The sequence below is a fragment of the Symphodus melops genome (genome assembly GCF_947650265.1).
Source record: "Symphodus melops genome assembly, chromosome: 18".
Lineage (NCBI taxonomy): Eukaryota > Metazoa > Chordata > Actinopteri > Labriformes > Labridae > Symphodus > Symphodus melops.
Window position 1 is genome coordinate 18,677,687 of NC_136708.1, and position 17,085 is coordinate 18,694,771.

General features: G+C 41.9%; 3 protein-coding genes across 3 annotated transcripts; 1 reads left to right on the forward strand and 2 right to left on the reverse strand.

Moving 5' to 3' along the window:
• Positions 1-7: 7 nt before the first annotated feature.
• Positions 8-7,427, reverse strand: rad21b (RAD21 cohesin complex component b). The gene is made up of 14 exons (XM_079367497.1): positions 7,290-7,427; positions 6,024-6,209; positions 5,651-5,780; positions 5,176-5,275; positions 4,747-4,853; positions 4,360-4,569; positions 3,958-4,080; positions 3,699-3,827; positions 3,167-3,390; positions 2,929-3,085; positions 2,460-2,602; positions 1,925-2,110; positions 1,704-1,787; positions 8-1,117 (listed from the first exon to the last, which is right to left on the reverse strand). The coding sequence occupies exons 2-14, from the start codon at positions 6,165-6,167 to the stop codon at positions 926-928; spliced, it is 1,929 nt and encodes a 642-aa protein (XP_079223623.1). The 5' UTR covers positions 6,168-6,209; positions 7,290-7,427; the 3' UTR covers positions 8-925.
• Positions 7,428-10,364: 2,937 nt separating this feature from the next.
• On the forward strand, positions 10,365-11,623 carry aard (alanine and arginine rich domain containing protein). Its single transcript, XM_079368470.1, has 2 exons — positions 10,365-10,930; positions 11,126-11,623. The coding sequence occupies exons 1-2, from the start codon at positions 10,706-10,708 to the stop codon at positions 11,246-11,248; spliced, it is 348 nt and encodes a 115-aa protein (XP_079224596.1). The 5' UTR covers positions 10,365-10,705; the 3' UTR covers positions 11,249-11,623.
• A 670-nt stretch (positions 11,624-12,293) lies between these two features.
• Positions 12,294-16,413, reverse strand: LOC306839666 (uncharacterized protein). The gene is made up of 2 exons (XM_079368471.1): positions 15,895-16,413; positions 12,294-13,757 (listed from the first exon to the last, which is right to left on the reverse strand). Exons 1-2 carry the CDS (start codon positions 16,081-16,083, stop codon positions 13,479-13,481), a joined length of 468 nt encoding a protein of 155 aa, XP_079224597.1. The 5' UTR covers positions 16,084-16,413; the 3' UTR covers positions 12,294-13,478.
• Between the last annotated feature and the right edge of the window lie 672 nt (positions 16,414-17,085).

Consider the following 17,085-nt stretch of genomic DNA (forward strand, 5'->3'; position numbering starts at 1 on the left):
TGTGTTAGTTCATGAGCATGTTGACTCTTCTGACTTCTTGTTGCTATTTGTCTGTTTTAATCTGGAACTTAGATTTAGGACACAACTGCAGATTTGACTCTGCGGCACAAACAGCTGATGGTGCAAGCAAAGCATTTAAAAGACAACACCATTTTTTATGATTAAAGTGCTACATTACAGTTATACAATGACTAACTGCTAGTTATGTCTGCATGTCACGACTGCAGACACTGGACATAGTGCATGCTCCTTTTGACCTAACGTCAGCGTACACAAGAACTTTTTCCTGCAGTGGTGGGACCGACGAGTCTCTCAGTAACACTTACGTTAGAGTTACTGTCTTAACTGTCTTACAGCTCCTTCTTAAGGGGAGTAGTGCTTATTAAAGCTACTGACATCCGCTAGAAAATTAACAGTGAGTCCCCAAATAAAACACTTGGCCCTCACTTGATGTCAATAAAACTATGAAGTAAGTCAACACGATATAAAAAGTAGGGATGCATCGGCTCCGTGGACAGACATTAGCACATCTGCAGTTAATGTGACATGAAGTGATGTCACTATCTGATGTTTAATGGTTCATATGAGTCCAATGCTTGCTCATCAGTATCGGATAAACTGTTTTGGGTTTTTTTAAACATCAGTACCCGTCCTGATTTTCACAATCAGTGCATCTCTATCAAAAAGGGAAATGTTGCATTGATTGAGATCTGATTATGCTGGCTAATGAAGAGAGCTCTTAAAGGTCTTACCATGTCATTTAGTCTTCTCTCCGCCCACCACTGCATGACAAAGTACTGCAGATTAAACTCTGCATCTTACATGTAACAAAGTCAACAAGCTCATATAAAAAATAAAAAAAATTCTTGTAAATTAACAGACAGATGTGGTGTAGTTCTTTACTCTGTTTGGGCTGCAAAGGTTTCTAGATGATGTGGAAGCGAGGGCCGGGCGTAGCGATGATGTCACTGTACGGCTCCTCCTGGACGAGCTCCACCGCCTGCTGCTTCTTCAGTACCAGGAAACTGTAGAACTTCGCCGCCGCCTGCTTCTTGTTGTTGTTTTTGCACAAGTCCAGCAGGCTGACCGACTGGGCGCCTGTTTTGGCCATCACTCTCTGTGGCACAGTGAAAAGGAGAGTAAGTATAAGAAGAATCTGGCATTTTTAAGTCTTTAAAACTTTCCCCACACTAATGAGGTATGTTCTATATTTGCTTGAAAATGGAATAAATTAAAATGTACGGCTGAATATCTACTCAGGGTCTCCATGATGACAGCTGGTCAGTTAGCAATAACCACAGCAGTATTTCATGTGCTCAAAGTTCAACATTTATCAAATGTTATGTTATGTTAAAGTTATGCAACATGTCTCTGCTTCCAGTGTCACTCTCTCATTAGCCAAAGAGATCCACAGCCTTTCCGTCATTCCAGAAGAAGGCAGACTTTCTTATGTTAGCTTGATGGTGTTAAAAATGAGGTTCTACGAGGACTTCAGGGGTGTCACATTTAGTTAAACCACTGTCATTGATCTTGATTTATTTGATTAAAGTAAAAAACTTGAGATAATCTTCAGAAGGAAAGATTTTATGTAGCTGATTGTTTTCGCCAAATGTAAACAGTTTTTTTTTTTCTTACTCGTCAGAAATTTCATTTAAAGGGCTTCTCATCTTCTTGTTCCTCAAACCACATGTGTATTTAAATACCTGGAGGCCATGGAGCATCTGCTGGGTTCTTTTGTTCCACCTCCTCTCCTCCTGGTCCTGGTCTCCTCCCTGGACCTCCTCTTCCTGTCACGCAAACACTCAGTTACACACATTAATAAAGTCTACTTCTGTAAAATCCCAGATAAAATGATCCTATGTGTACCCTGTTAAAATAATTAAAAGCTGTAAAAGTAAAACTAGTAAATGGCTCTGTGTCTTGCCTCCTCATCAGAGTCATCGTCGTTCTTCTTTCTGTCCTTGTCACCCAGCAGGTCCAGCTCTATCAGCTGGCTGATGTTGGTTTCCTCGGGGGGAAGATCAACACTGGATGTCTCCAGCTGCTGGGACACGTTAGAGGCTGTGGACACCTGAGACAGATGCTGCTGCTGCTGGTCCAGAGCTCCCATCTAAAGAAATGTCAAAAAAAAGACACAGAAATAAAAATGCTTTTAATCTGAAAATGCATCAACTGCATACAATGTAATGCAATGACATAAACTTGTGCAGCTGAACTTTTAAAATGCCGAAATTAACTTTTAGTCACACCAGATGAGTGCTGTGTCTGTGTGTCAGTGTATTTTCCTGTGTTTCAGCCCAACCCCACAAGGCTGCTCTCTCCTCCCTACTGTACATTTCCAATAACTCTTCAGCTGTCCGATCTAAAAAAGGCAAAATGACCCAAAAATATCTTTTAAAAAAAGACATGGTGTTGTACAGACGGGTGCCAATACAGCACTTATAGAGACGTGAACTTACAGGCAGGGCGGGTTCTGTGTCTTGAGCTTTACGTTTGAGGCCTCGCTGGGACGGAGGCGGCATGACCGACTCGTCCAACGATGTCCTGCTGCCTTCCACTGCTGAAGTCTGCAGAGCACTGGCTTCCTCCATGAGGGTCTGATCTGAGGGGGATATGGACCAGTGAGTCAACCAGACCAGACTCTATACCTCAAGGTCAGTCAATGCCACTTCATTAAAAATACTTTTTTTTGTGTGTCTCGATTTGTTTTATTTTAATGCTTGGAAACTTAAGCTTTCAACTGTTATTTCCGGTTTCGTACCCTTCACTCTTTTTTTTTTTTAAGGCCACCTCTTGCATTTCATAACAAACCATGAAAAAAAGGTGAAAATGTAACCATGGAAATAATGAGAGTATATGTACACACTTCCTTCTATAGGGTCACACTTATGTATCGAGCATGATTATGCTCAAACAGCTGTGTCTTACCCATGATGTCTCTCTGGTGATGCCCAGATGTTTCCTCTCTGGGCACCTCTGGGTTCTCCAGATCCTTGAGGATATCATCCAGACTGTCAGCCTCTCCACCTTTCCTCCTCTTCCTCAGCTCGTCCGGTACCAGCGGGGTCAGGCACCTCGTGAACATCTAGAGGCAGAAAAGGGGATTTCCGTGAGGGAGTATGCACAGGAGGTTTGTATACGTATCACTGTGAAATGTTTACATCACCTTCAGCAGCCTGGCGTTCCAGAGCGACTGAGCGGGGAGGGAGAAAAGCTTCTCGACGCCTCCGGTCTCCTTCCACATCATGAGCTTCTTGGTGGGAGGTGCCAGGTCCAGCGTGGTGACAATGTCGGAGTAATCGGACAGCTGTGCACGGATGGTTTTACTGTCTAACTCCTTCACGCTGTCAACAATCAGCTTCCTCTTACGCTTTGCTTTGGTCTCCTTTACTGCACAGGCAAAAGCGAGGCAGAAATGAATCGAATGAAAAAAACTCAGTACTCAAAGAAATTTCACTGACTTAAAAACATCAAAATGATTAAATCCTTTTTTTTCCAACATGTTGTTTGTCCCTCATGTTTAGTTCAATATGCAACCCCAGCTTGTTGTTATGTTTCCTTAGTCAATAATTTAATGTTCAAGCGCTATCCTATGTAATAAACTAAACTTAAAATACTGTACTGCAGATAATGGGAGGCAGAGTCAGATTGAAATTTGACAGAGGATTAAGGCAATGTCTTGAAACCAGCTGCATTACCCGTGATGTCAATCGGCTCCAGAGCGAAGGTTTCCTCCTCGTTGTGAACCAGGGCGGTCTGTTCGGCCTGGTCCGCCATCGTTGGAAGGGGCTCTGTTGGGCCTGAGTCTGGACTATCTGGAGCTCCAGCTACACAAACACAGCCAGACCATGTTTTTGACACACGTCATTACACGTTGGCAACTGTTCTGACCTCTCAAAACAACTAAAGGAAAATTTTTTTAAGGATGGAATCACGAGGGTTGTTCGCTCGTCTGACCTGAGAGAGCGTCGAAGTCGTCGTCGTCGTCTCCGTGGTCCTGGGGCATCATCACGCTCTCTGCGATGGCAGGAGGGTCGTCAAAGATGCCGTCTCCATCCTCGTTGCTAAGCAGCTTGTCCACTACACAGAGATGAAGCCGTTCAGTTCCTTCAATCGAGAAAAACTCACTTCAAGTGACAGTCTACCTAAATGAGAGGGACTACAATCAGAGCATTGAAAGAATATGGGAAAAAGGTTAACATACAGGCACGTTAAATAAGTATTAAAGATAGTTTCTGTGACAAAATGCACAGCAATCGTACAAACAAACAGTTAAAACGTAAAACTTAATGACAGCAACCAAAATCACAAACCTTCTACTACCTTGTTCAACATCCTAAAATACAGACATGATCCTACCCAGCATGCCTTCCTCATTGCTCTCCATCGGGTGTTCTCCGAAGCCGTCTTTATACTGGTCATCGTACTCCAGATGGTTGGACTTGTCAGCCATCTGGTTAGCTGCCCCCTCAGCCTCCAGCAGCAGGTTGGAAGCTGACGCTCCCATGATGTCCACCTCGAACGCGCTCTCCTCTCGCATCATCTCCCGGTCGTCCATACCGAAGTCAGCTGCACGACAAAAATCTGTTTCTTTAGGGTACATTATAGAGTGTAATGTGAGCACGTGACGTGAGATGCAAAGGGAGAGGTACACGGGGTGCTGAAACTGCTCCTGATGTTTCCAAATGTGACGGTCAAGCTTGATTATTCAATAAGATTGTGCATTCTTAGAGGAGAGACGCCTACCAAAGTCGTTGTCCTGCAGCAGGCTGAGGTTGCCCACCTCCTCTCTCATGGTGATCTCCTCCACTCTGCTCTGGTTCAAGTTAAACTGCTGAGCGACGTCAATATCACTGAACAAAACACACAAACACGCACGTTCAAATCAGCGTCAAAACTTGAGTGAATCAAGTGAGAAGTAGACTTGTTTTATAAATGTTCTTCTAAAAGGCAGACCTCTTTTCACAAGTAGCTGGGTCACCCCCTGCTGGCCATTAGAATAACTTCAGGTTAAGGGTACTTGCTATGTCCTCTGACTTCCCCTCACTTACTTCTTTTTTTTTTTGTCATCTTCAAGGCTCACGTTTAATCCTAATGACTTCCGAGAACAAAATAATCCAGCTTTATGTAAACCTAACGCTCTCTGAGGAAGATGTAGACAGATGGAGGACTCACTCCAGGTCTGGTAGTGGCTGATCAAAATCATGAAACTCTTCAGGCAGCGTGATAGCATTGTAGGCTGCTTCTCTGTTCTCCTCTGGTAGGTCCACCACACCTGAAACACCCCGATTACAAGGAGTTACGGCAATTTACAAATCCAGAGTTGTAGGGTTGAACCGGAGTTTTCTGGATTTATTTATAAGAACACAAACTTTTACAACAACAACAAACGTTTGGCATATTTTATTCATCTTTTTTCAAGGGCCAACATGAAATCAGAATTTACTCTGTAACATGTCAAAATCATATGAAAATAAAGTGTCTCTGCTTATTTTGTAATATTTCCAGATCAAACAGTGCACACAATATCATCTCCCAAAAGGATCTCATCAACACTGCAAGTAATGTTAACTAACAGAGAAAAGCAGAGTATGGTTCACAGCTGGTATTTTTAGGAAGTACAGTCTTTACTTGTAAGTTCATTCCTGACCTGGTCTGAACGCCATCTTGATCTTGATGAAGGCCTCGTTACAGTCTGCCAAAAGGTACTTGGCCTTCCTGTGGTAGATCCTCACCACCCCCAGCAGAAGATGCCCAGAAGTTCGTAAAGCCATTTTCACCTGTAAGCATATTCATAAAAATGAACACGTGAAAAAAAAAAAAAAAAATCAGTGATGATGCTGTGGAGAAGATTTGGAGTGTTTGTAAAGTTTGCGCATGCTGCCACAAGAAATAAAATCAGTCTGACCTCAAACTTTTGTTAATGCAAAGAAAGAGGAGCACTGGACTAATAACACACAAATAAACAAGAGCATAATTGCAAATATGATTCTGCACCATGAAAGTTTAATATGGAAAGTCACCTTGGGTGAGATGATGCTCTCCACGCTGCTCTCCAGGTTACACTCGAACACATGAGCTTTTGTCAGCTTCTTGTCCCAGTGGGCCGCCAGCCAGATTTTGGCCAGCGGCCCACGCTTGCTGAGGACAAAGTGGGCATAAAACATTGTCTCGCCACAGGGGGAAAGGGGGAGGGGGAGGTGTCAAGACTGAAAAAAAAACACAAATACAGAAACACAACACACGGTTCAAGATTGAAGGAACAACTGCAGCAATTTTTAAAAATCATCTCAACTTCAGACAAACATATTCCTTTTCAGCTTCTATTAAACTGTGGCAAGGCAAGTGCATTTATATAGCACATTTCAACAACAAGACAATTCAAAGTGCTTTACACAAGTCATCAGAAGCATTATGACAGAGAAAAGAAGAGAAACATTAACATAGAAAATGTAGAAATCATTGAAATTATTAAAACTTCAAATATGTTCAAGTAAAAATAATTCAAATAAAAGTAATGCAAGGAAGAATATATAAAAAATGAAAAGTTACTGTGCAGAGTGAAAGATTCAAATCTTTATTACAATTGTTTAGTTAAAGCCAGCTGCATGTACGTCTTTAACCTGGATTTAAAAGAGCTGAGAGATTCAGCAGACCTGCAATTTTCTGGCAGTAACTTAACATCAGAAAAACATGATCAAGAAGTTCTAAAAGAATGTTTTCCTAATCATTTTCAAAATATAAATCAATGTGTAATTTCGATGGCATCTGATATAAGGGAAACCTCAGTGTCCTCCCGAGAAAAAAAGTAACTAGCCCCTTCTACACTTCTTGACTACTTCAGGCACCTCCTGGGTAAAGCTAATTAATTTAAACTCATGTGCAGTGAATGCACATCTGTCAGGTCATGGTGGCTGTACCTTAACTTACCTGCATCACTATCATCATCTGTTAACACTCGAAAACATCAGGACGCAGTGACGTCACCCACAGGTGAGCGGAGGCTACAACACTACAGCAAATGCAGTAACAGTGGAAGTCATTGCCTCGAGAAGACCGTAAATCTAACACGTAACGTTTAGCCTATACAGTACAGGTGACGTTTACATTATTCCGCAGTAACCATTGATAAACTCCTCTGTGTCCACACAGGTGATGAATGATGCAGTCCATCTGCAGCGTTAGCCTCTGTCATTCAGGACTGCGCACCGCAGAGCTACCAGGATTTTGTCTCCATGTATTTCCGACATCATTGAACGTTTCATTGCATTTTTGCCACAGTGACTTACCCGGTTTTGCTGTTTTACGCACTCCTCGTTTTGTGATGTGGCTGCTATAGTGGGGACTGGTATTTCACCCCTCCTCTGACCAAACAAACAAGATGGCGTCCTCCCCCCTTCTGCACACCCACTAATGGTTAAAAATCTCAGCAGGATGCAGAGTGGTGCTGATGAGGGAGAGGGGGAAAGATGCTGAGTAAAACAGCATTATTGGACAGGGGCGTCTACAGAAAATAAATATATCACACTGAGCCCCACCACCCAACCCCAACAAAATGATCATAGCCTATACACAAAACTGTGGCGATTCTACAGTCTGGTGGTTGGTCTCCATCCAGCATTTATCTGCCAGTGTCCTCTTTTTTTCCTGTTTCATTTTTCTCTCATATAGACGTTTATTAGTTCTTTGTGGTTTGTCTTTTATTCGTAAACTTTGGTTTTCACTGCGAAAAAGAATAGCTCAGCAGGGCAACAAAAGTTAGTGCTGTCAGATGGGGCACCTTGGGGAGGGGGATAGGTAGGCTCCAACTCCAGGCTTTGGATATCTGTCTTTCACTGAGAGTTATGAAGTTTGAAGTTATGAAGTGAACAGCTTTATAGCTCAAAATGCTTCAGAAGAGCATCATTCACCTTGTGCCCAGCCCGTGCAACTCTCTTCTTTCTCAGTATTTCCAGAAAGTTTTTCTACAAACAAACACAGGAACACATGCGCCTAAAACAAAACCAAAACTTTACATTAACTTTATTTCAGCTGCTTTCAATTAACTAGAGGGAGAAAGAAGTAACAGTCACAGTGAGTCTCTGTTTTTATTCTTCATCTTTAATCACATTCCTTCTTTTTTTGTCATTCTGCATTTGTGTCTTGTTTCTTCTCAAGTTCAATTGGTCAAATTTGCCTCTGTACATCAATCCTGTCCAAAGGGAATTCAAAGTCAGTGAAATCACACCACATCAACAGTTTACTGTCTTGCAGAATGGCCTTTTTATTCTTACGACAGAGTGCAACAAGATAAACTCACCACCAGGGGGCACCAAAGTTTGTCCAAAAAAAAAAAGGGCAGAACACCATTTAAAGTAAACATGTCACCCGTATCATTGAAAATAGCTAATTCAGATAACATTTCAGTTGTAAAAAAAGTGTGATGGATAAACTATGAATAGCATGGCTACAAAATATATTGCAGGGGCTTTACTTACAAACCTCTTGATTCTTTGAAAGACATGGTCTGAGTTAATTTAATGTAGGCACTGAAAAAAGGCCAAACGTTCAATTAAGTATCTGTGTCCAGGAAAGAGTTTTATTTGTTGTCTTGAATGATATATTTCTTTCTTTTTATTACAGCAATTTTTTTTTTTTTTAAAAATCCACTTAAAGCAAACGGCTCTCAAACTTCAAGCTCGACCTCTCTGGTTAAAAGTCATGTAACAAAACCTTATTGTTGTTATATGTTCCCAAAGTGTGTCTTAAAAGGATTTTTAGGTTATATGATCTGTGTCTGGGAGAACTAGATAGAAGATGATGTTTTGAATAATGACTTTTCAACCAAAGTCCACAATGACTTTATGGATTGTGTGATTTCTTTATGCTACATTTAGTAAAAAAAAATCTATTTAAAGCTTGTGTTGTATATTTTAGAGTTTAAAGATTATTAGCAACACTGCCTCTTGGTTGCAGACTCTTGGTTTTCTGTTTCAGAAAGAGAGCTCACTCAACCAGAGAGAGAAGGTTCACTCAAGCCCATTCCTGTTTATCCCTTTCCTTCTTTCTGCATCTCCCTCTATCACTTGCTATTGCTATGGATTTTTGATAGTGTGGTCAAATGTGTGAAGTGAGACACACAACGCATACTGGAAGTTGCCATTTTCCTTATTAAATGGCACATCTCGTTTTAAACCAAGGTGCTATGTCATGATGTGTTATTGCTACATTTTTACAACAAACTCAAAACCATTACAGACTCATGCACTCAGGCACTGCATGCTTGGTGTGCTTAAAGTGTGTGAGGGTCCAATGCTTGAGCTTAAGAGTGGTGATTGAGCCGAGGAATGTTGTCACCAGACATGTCACTGTGTCCAACCGACCTGAGGCTCAGTCTTTGTCAGCTTGTTTGTCCCCTGTCATCGCCATCTCGCGCTGCCCCGCGTCACTGACCTTCAAGATTGACTGCCCAATCCCTCCAACTTCTTCTTACGCTCCACAGACCGCTGCACAAATGGAGTCATAGCTCATGTCTTATGAGCTCTGACAACCCCACTACTCTCTCTCTCTCTCTCTCTCTCTCTCTTGCTCTCTTACTTTCTCTCTCTGGCACCTCGAACCATCTGTCTTTTTACAGATTGCTGTATGACAGAATTGCAAATCAAAGCTATTCATTTAATGGTCAATGTGTGAAGCAAAGCTTGGCTGATGGGATTTTAATAGGGTGTTGGACATCACAAGGTTTTGCTCCATCAAACAAAAAACACTGAAAAGAGCAAAACATTTCCTCACAGTGAAGAATTACCTTTGAGGGTGTTGAAATGAGCCCCTGAAAGCGCTGATCGAGTGTTATGTCTCCTCCAAATAGGCCTCCAAAAAGGCCCATAAGTTAGCAAGGAGAACACACTAGACCCCTGTCTCATCTCAGTCAGGAGAAAAACTGTTCTCAGAAGCCAGAAACCATCCCGCTAACCCCACAGGGAACAGACTTAACTTGTGCACAAAAGGCCTGGTTATATTTCACCGTAGGATGGCCTTTTATTGAGCCACTGAATCGTCTAACACTGAGCCTGTGTCTCCTGTGCTTCCTCGCGCAACCTGTCCGTCCCCTAAGCTGACAAGCAGGTCTTATTTAGAAAGGCGCTCTGAAAGAAGTCCACTGGGGGTTTTGATACATGTAGGCACACACACACACTCACAGGTTTACATTTTGGCACCAAATGAGAGCTCCCTCACCACACATTTCTCACACTGCAGTTGTATGGGGGCGGGATTGACTGAGAAAAAGACAGAGGGAAAGAAAAGGGGAAGAAAAAAATGGAGGGGGGGTGGTGGTGGATGGTGGGGTCTTTTGAGTTCTTTTGGAGGCAACAATAGTCTTTGTCCAAGATCTTCAGTCATTCTTATTAAGGTTACCGAAAAGGAGGAGGTGGAGGAGATGGGGCATGCAGGCGGAGGGCACTTTCTCCATAGTAACAATGACAAAACAAGCCAGTTCAACAGCAGGCAGTCAAAAGGGAAGATTGCAGCTGCTGAACAGAAGCACACAGAAATTTGCTACTGAGTAGTCCAGTTCCGATATAGGAGGGAGGAAGACGAGTTCGGAAAGCATCTGGAAAGTGGAGCGAAGAAGATTCTGAAAGTTTTATGAGTTATTGTGCACAGGCCTGTCAGGGAGTACAACAAGTGAGAGGAGGGACCAAATCACAGCGCACCCGTCCCCAGCATGGACCGAGACAGCCACAGTGAGGATACTCTGTCCACCATGGTTCTGGAGAACATTAAAAACAAACTAATACACGCCTTCAGGGCGGCGGGAGAGTCAAAAGAAGATCCTCGAGAGTCTGGAAACCCTGTCAGACCAGTCAGCATCGGGAGGAGTTACCAAGCCAACGAGGAACTGCGGAGGGCGCAGATAGACGGAGCAATAACCTGGCTGAGGTCTGAACTGGTAGGTTGATTTATACCCTTGATTTCTGATTTGTTGTTGTCTCTTTGCAGTTTGAAACATTTTCAATAAATAGAAATGTCTCTCATTATTAAAATAAGGAAATAAATTGCACCAAAAGCTTTGTGTTTATGCATCTAACTGTGTGCATTATAGATTCCAACATGCTGACTCAGTCCTTTCATTGTTGTCATGCAGTTGGAGATGCGCTCACAGGACCTCCAGCTGGCTCAGACGTTGCTGGGGCTCAACACAGAGATCCAAAGATTGAGGAGGGAGAGTTTCGGAGGAGTGGACGTCGAGGGGGATGATCAGCCGTAATCTAACACAGTATAGATTACCTTCTTTGGGGAGACTTTGACGGAGAGTCTGGGGTAAAATGCTCTTGTGGTGGGAACTGGCTGAAAGGTCAACATTGTAAACAGAGAGGATTGCATGTATGTGTTTATGATAATGTGTCATCGTCGTAAGATGTGCCCCAGTTGCATCTATACTGTGTGGAGAAAAACGGACATAAATAGCCTTCATTTGTATGAGGCTGGCATTATAAAATTTTTTAGATATTTGCACTTGAGCAGAATTGCGCTAATCTGTGATGTTTCTTTGCCAGAACAAGAAACAAGGCCTTATGAATGTAAAGATGATTGAAAAATCCCTGATCAAGGTGACAAGACAAAAATAAAATGTGCACTGTCATACATTTAATGTCTTTATTATGTTGGCATACTGTATCACCACAGTACAGTATCTGTTTGTAACACTGCTAAAAGCTCATGTATGGTTATGGTTACAGACGGATTTACCTGGTTTGCTGCACACAGTTAGTCAACCTAACTCTCTCTAAGAGATATTTTGATGGTCTCAGTAAGAGTAGAGTATTATTGTTTGTGCACAATAAGGATGCAGTGAGCTCCAAGATGTGTGGCTGCTGCATTTAGTCCATTCTGTTGGCCGTCACAGTCATAAAGGTCAGTGCGTTCTAACAAGCACTTATAACCTACACATATAGCCTACAAACAGCTCCTAAAATGAGTTAGCTTAAAGGTTCACAAATCAGAAAATAAAAACATTTGTACAGTGAAAACTTAGCAGACCATTTTAACTGTGTCAAGACTGTGAGTATTTTTTTGCACAGAGACGAACATATACAATAATCGACTTTATGCCAATGCTTAATTCAGGACTGAAGCTAATATCCTGTGGGGGGAAAAAACAATATTTCAAAGACATGGTTTGACATTTTTTTCTTTTTTCTAATATTATTTTGAAATAGGCTACATTAACCTATTTATACCATTCTCACGTGGCACTTAAAAGGCTACAGACTATCAGTTTGCCAGCTTATTGTAAGAAAGCCCTTAAGAAACATCATTTTGGAACAGTGTCAAGTTAGCTGTTCCCTTGAATGTCTTTACGCTTTGCTAGTTTAAAATGAAATCAACAAAAATAGTAGACATTTTGGTATTTTTCTCTAAGGCAATCAAGCTGCTACAACTGTAGGCTACATCCTTGCTTTGTAGCCTGCTTTTAGCTAGCTAGCCTATATGTCAGCATTATACACTTAACTCAAAGAATCAATTCACAGGATGATAGCTGCCTATAAAAGTTAGTATCATGGATTTTAAGTCATTCAGCAAGCTGGTATATCATAGACTCATATCGGGAATCATTTTGCAAATGACCAAGCAGGCTAATGTTGAAATGAGGTTTTCTGGCTTCTAATTAGCTGGACAAATCAAGTGTAAAAAGAAGGCAGTTTACCAGCTCACTCTGCCTTACGAGTCTGAATTAATTAAAGGCATCCCATCTGCTATGAGTTACCAATCTGATGAGCCAATCAGGTCTTCATGTCTCCCTGCTCGTTCTCTACCCCTTGTGTGCACTAGCTCACACTCACAGTGAGGGCCAAGATGATGATCACTGACATCATCCAGTCATGAAAATATTTGTTAGCGAGCTACTTATTTGTCTGCCAAAGGCAAGCTTGTGTTAGCAAACAAAACCATACAAAGGTCTTGACTCACATTTTTGATCCCCATTCCTTTTGGCCTAAAGTTGAATATCATTTCTGCTCTTAGCGTTAGCGTTATTCAGTGGCACTATGTTTGCACACTGCTGGCCTACAGGGGAGCATGAGGAAAGGCAGTCATAATAACCACTCATCCTTTGGATTTCCTCTGCAAAACTATTTCTTTACAAAGATATCAGTCTGCACGTTTTGAGAGGTAACTTAGGAGGGAGGTCTCATTTTTTATGTTACTTTTGACACACATTGGCATTTCAAAGCAATTTATACATAAATGTTTCCCATAGTGAGGTCAATATAAGCCTGTGTACATAACACAATGTTGACAAGCGTTTTATGTGTTGGTCTACACACATTCATATGTCTCATTTTACCTATATAAAACAATGTAAACTGAGAAGTGAATTTATAGCGCAACATTTTAAATAACATAGTATATCGCTTCACCTTGTGTTTGTTGACTGCCTAAGAGGAAATGTTTAGGAGAGAATGCAAAACTTATTTTTCCTTTAAAAATTAACATCCTCAAGGCACAGAACTTCTCCTGTTCAGCCCCCTCTTCGATAAATATCTTGAGTGAAGGTGTGGAGGTTTCTTCGGGAAGTAAATGGAGAAGCCCATCTCCCCTGAGCTGGAGTAGACGCTGCCACTTCCCCTTTCGCTCTCAGAGTCCCAGTAACTTCCCTCCTCTTCCTCCTCATCAGTCTCCTCCTCCTCGGACAACTCCTGCTTGAGTTCTTGGATACCCGAGTGAAGCTCCATCAGCTGCCGGACCAGAGCTTGATCCTGAGAACGCATCTCCATCTACACAGAAAAAACCCCCCATAATTATTTGTTTTTAGTGTCCTACAGTTTAGACATTGATTCTTTGACAAATAGAAATGTATGTTGAAATATGATACAATAAGGGAGAGAAATCTTCAGAGCAGAACCTGTGAAGACTGAATAAACTTCTTCCTTTTCATTACAAAAAACCTCCTTCCAAATAAAGCTTGTTCATGCTCAGTGTGAGACCATCTTATTTGAGCGTTGCCTTCTTTCAAATGCAAATGCATCCTTGTGCCATTCTCTTTCTCCCTCTTTTATGAGAGTCTGTCTAATTGCCAGTATTGTAAAAAAAAAATCTGAATTCCAGCAACTGTGGAGTCCAAGTTTTTCCTAAGGATTGAGGAATGTTTCTAACAAAAAAACTGCCTTTCTCGATCTGCATTTCTTTTCTCTGTTAATTACAGCACCCGGCTGAGACCGGGCTCCGACTAAGAGATCCTGTTTTTTTTAAATCTTTGTCGACACTTGGAGGAACAAGAGAAGAAACGTGAACTGTTCTTCTCAGAGGGATTTGGAGATGTGGGAATGCTGAGCTCCACCTCCTTGTGCCAAATACCAGCCCTTTTTGGAATCTGCATCTGCCCGTGTGCTTATCTTTATTGTTCCACTGAAAACTATCTTGCAAAGAATGTTGAAATAAGCGAGGTTATGTGCAGATGCCTGTTGAATCTTGAAACATGCAGATAAGAATTTGAGAAAAATGAGAAGTCGGTACATACTGAATGTGCCTGTGTAGTTGAATTGCACTGTGAACACCATTAAAAAGTTTAAGGATTTCTCTCAAAAGTGATGCTTCCAGTCACACAAAATTCTTGTAAACACATTGTGACATCTTAGGCAAAATATAGTGTCATCTCCTTGTCCTTTGAGATGAATTGATCCAGGTGTAATCTTTCCTTGCAGAAGCAGAGATTCAGTATCAAACCAAACAGGAGGCCTCTGTTTCTACTGCCTGTGCTGTCCAATCACAAACTCAGGCACGTGGTTTTTCCCCTCTCTCTGTGTGTGCTCTGCACACTTTGGTTACCATGACGAGCTGTCTGGGTGAACACACTAAATGCCAAGTGATGTATTAGGCTGTTACAATGAGCCATACAGAGGTCCAAACAAAGACACACATAAAAGTACTCACACAACCACACACCGCGTCTTTGACTGGAGTCGATGGTTGAAAGAAAGGGGAGACATTGTAACAACACAACCTACATTCATCTCAGGAAGAAAAAGGTAATAACTTGAGCTTCACAATGACTCAGTAGGGTTTTTTTTGTGGGGATGACAAATGGCTCCAGACCAACAGCATAACGGACAATAAAACACCTTTATATATTTATTATTGAATTAATTCCGGCAGAGAGATTAAATTCACTAAAACGTGCTTGTCTGCTCTCAACTCTCAAGGTGGCAAAACATACTGGATGCCGAAGTGGTGGAAGAGAAAAAAACCCAGCAGCAATATCAAAGTGTCACACTTGATAGTAAAGTCTTGCATTTAAATTTTGTCATGCATGACTGAGAACGGTGCTTTTCTTCTTCTTTTTAGTTTCATTTTGGGCTTTTTATGCCTCTATTCTAGAGATGGAGACAGAGTGAGAAACCAGGGACTCGCTTTCAATGTTTAGGCCTCTGTACATGGGACGCGTGCACCAACAACCTCTCAGCCTCCAGCGCCCCTGAACTGTGTTTTTTCTTGAATAGAAGAACAAAAAATAGTATTCTGGGCAGAATGCACTTAATGAGAAAATCCACTTTTGTTTTGGCTACATGAAATCTAGGCGGTAATGATAAGTGCTTCAACATAAAAACAAGTTATGCAGCAATTTATCAGCCCACGAATGTTTGTTATGTGGTTCATATTGAGCTAAAATTTGTGAACAGAGGGTAAAATTATCTGCTGTTGTCTACATGAAAAACTTGCAACTCGTCCTTATTTGTTTTGATTAATCAACAACTAATCATTTCTTAAAATCTGATCTCCCATGTTGTCTTTAAAATCAAAGTAATGACTGTATGAAGTTGTTAGATAAAAAAGGGAAATGGGCTACTTGTTATAATGAGCCACACAGGGATATGGACTTCAGACAGAAACATCTTATCAAAGCTCTTTTCTTACCAGTTCCCTTCGCAGCCAGGCCAGAGCGCTCTCTATGTCCAGTTTCCTGCCTGCCTCTCCAGCTGTGCACGCTTCTGGTAACCTGCTCCGAGGATCCCTGCATGCAATCTGTCCTGCTGCTTTACAATCATCAAAGGTGGAGGTCTTGCAGGAGAAGTCCCGCAGTCTGGTTAGGACCACTTCCATCATGTTAAGTCAGTGATATCGTCAGGTTAGAATCTCGATTTTGAGTTATCCTCAGCTGTAGTGCAGATACAGCCTCGTCGCTTCTGTTGATGAGATCCTTTGCAGTTCTGTCCACTTATGAGGATCTCACACTCTCTTTTTCTCTTTTCATCCACACTCTTTTGTCTTTCTCTTTCCTACCCCCCTCCTTCTGTCTTTTCTTTCTGTCTGTGTCCCAAACATTACACCACAGCTCCCTGGCAAACCCTAATCACTGGAGTGTAAATGTGACGGAGCACGTCTGACGTCAGTGCATTGTCTGGATGCCTGACCTGTGCTTGTTTACTACATTTGGGCCCTTTTTTATGAGACACACACACACACACACACACACACACACGCACGCTCACACACACACATACACACACACACACACACACACACACCTACACACACACACACACACACACACACACAAGCTCACACTCACACACACTAACTGATCAGTGAGGAGTTGGCAGCTGTTGCAATGGTGATGAATTTTGTCTTAAACAGGATGCAAGAAGGATGCAACAAAATGTGCGTGTGAACACACACTTACTGTAGAGATACACAAACACACGCACACACACACACACACACACACACACCACAATAGTGTAAGCACACCTCCTCTCATGATCTGGTGAGTGGCCCGTTGCAGGGTCAGGATTTAAAGAACAGTGAGAACAGCCATGTGTGACTAACCCCTTCTCGTGCCATTTCCCCCTCTCTCTGTAGCCCCTGACAACCCGAACGCACCATCTAGCTATTCACACAGGCACACAAATGACAGCTTGGCAAACCAAACACAGGCCCACTTTCTGGAGTCCAAAATAGTCACAGATACACTGAAAGCTATTTTTAGAGTGAAAGTGAATCCACTTTTAGAGCTTTCAAAGAAAAACACAGACGTCATAGGACTGAAAAGAAAGGAATAAGCTGCCTTGCAGTCTCATTGTTTCTCGTGTTCTTGTTTAGTTACAG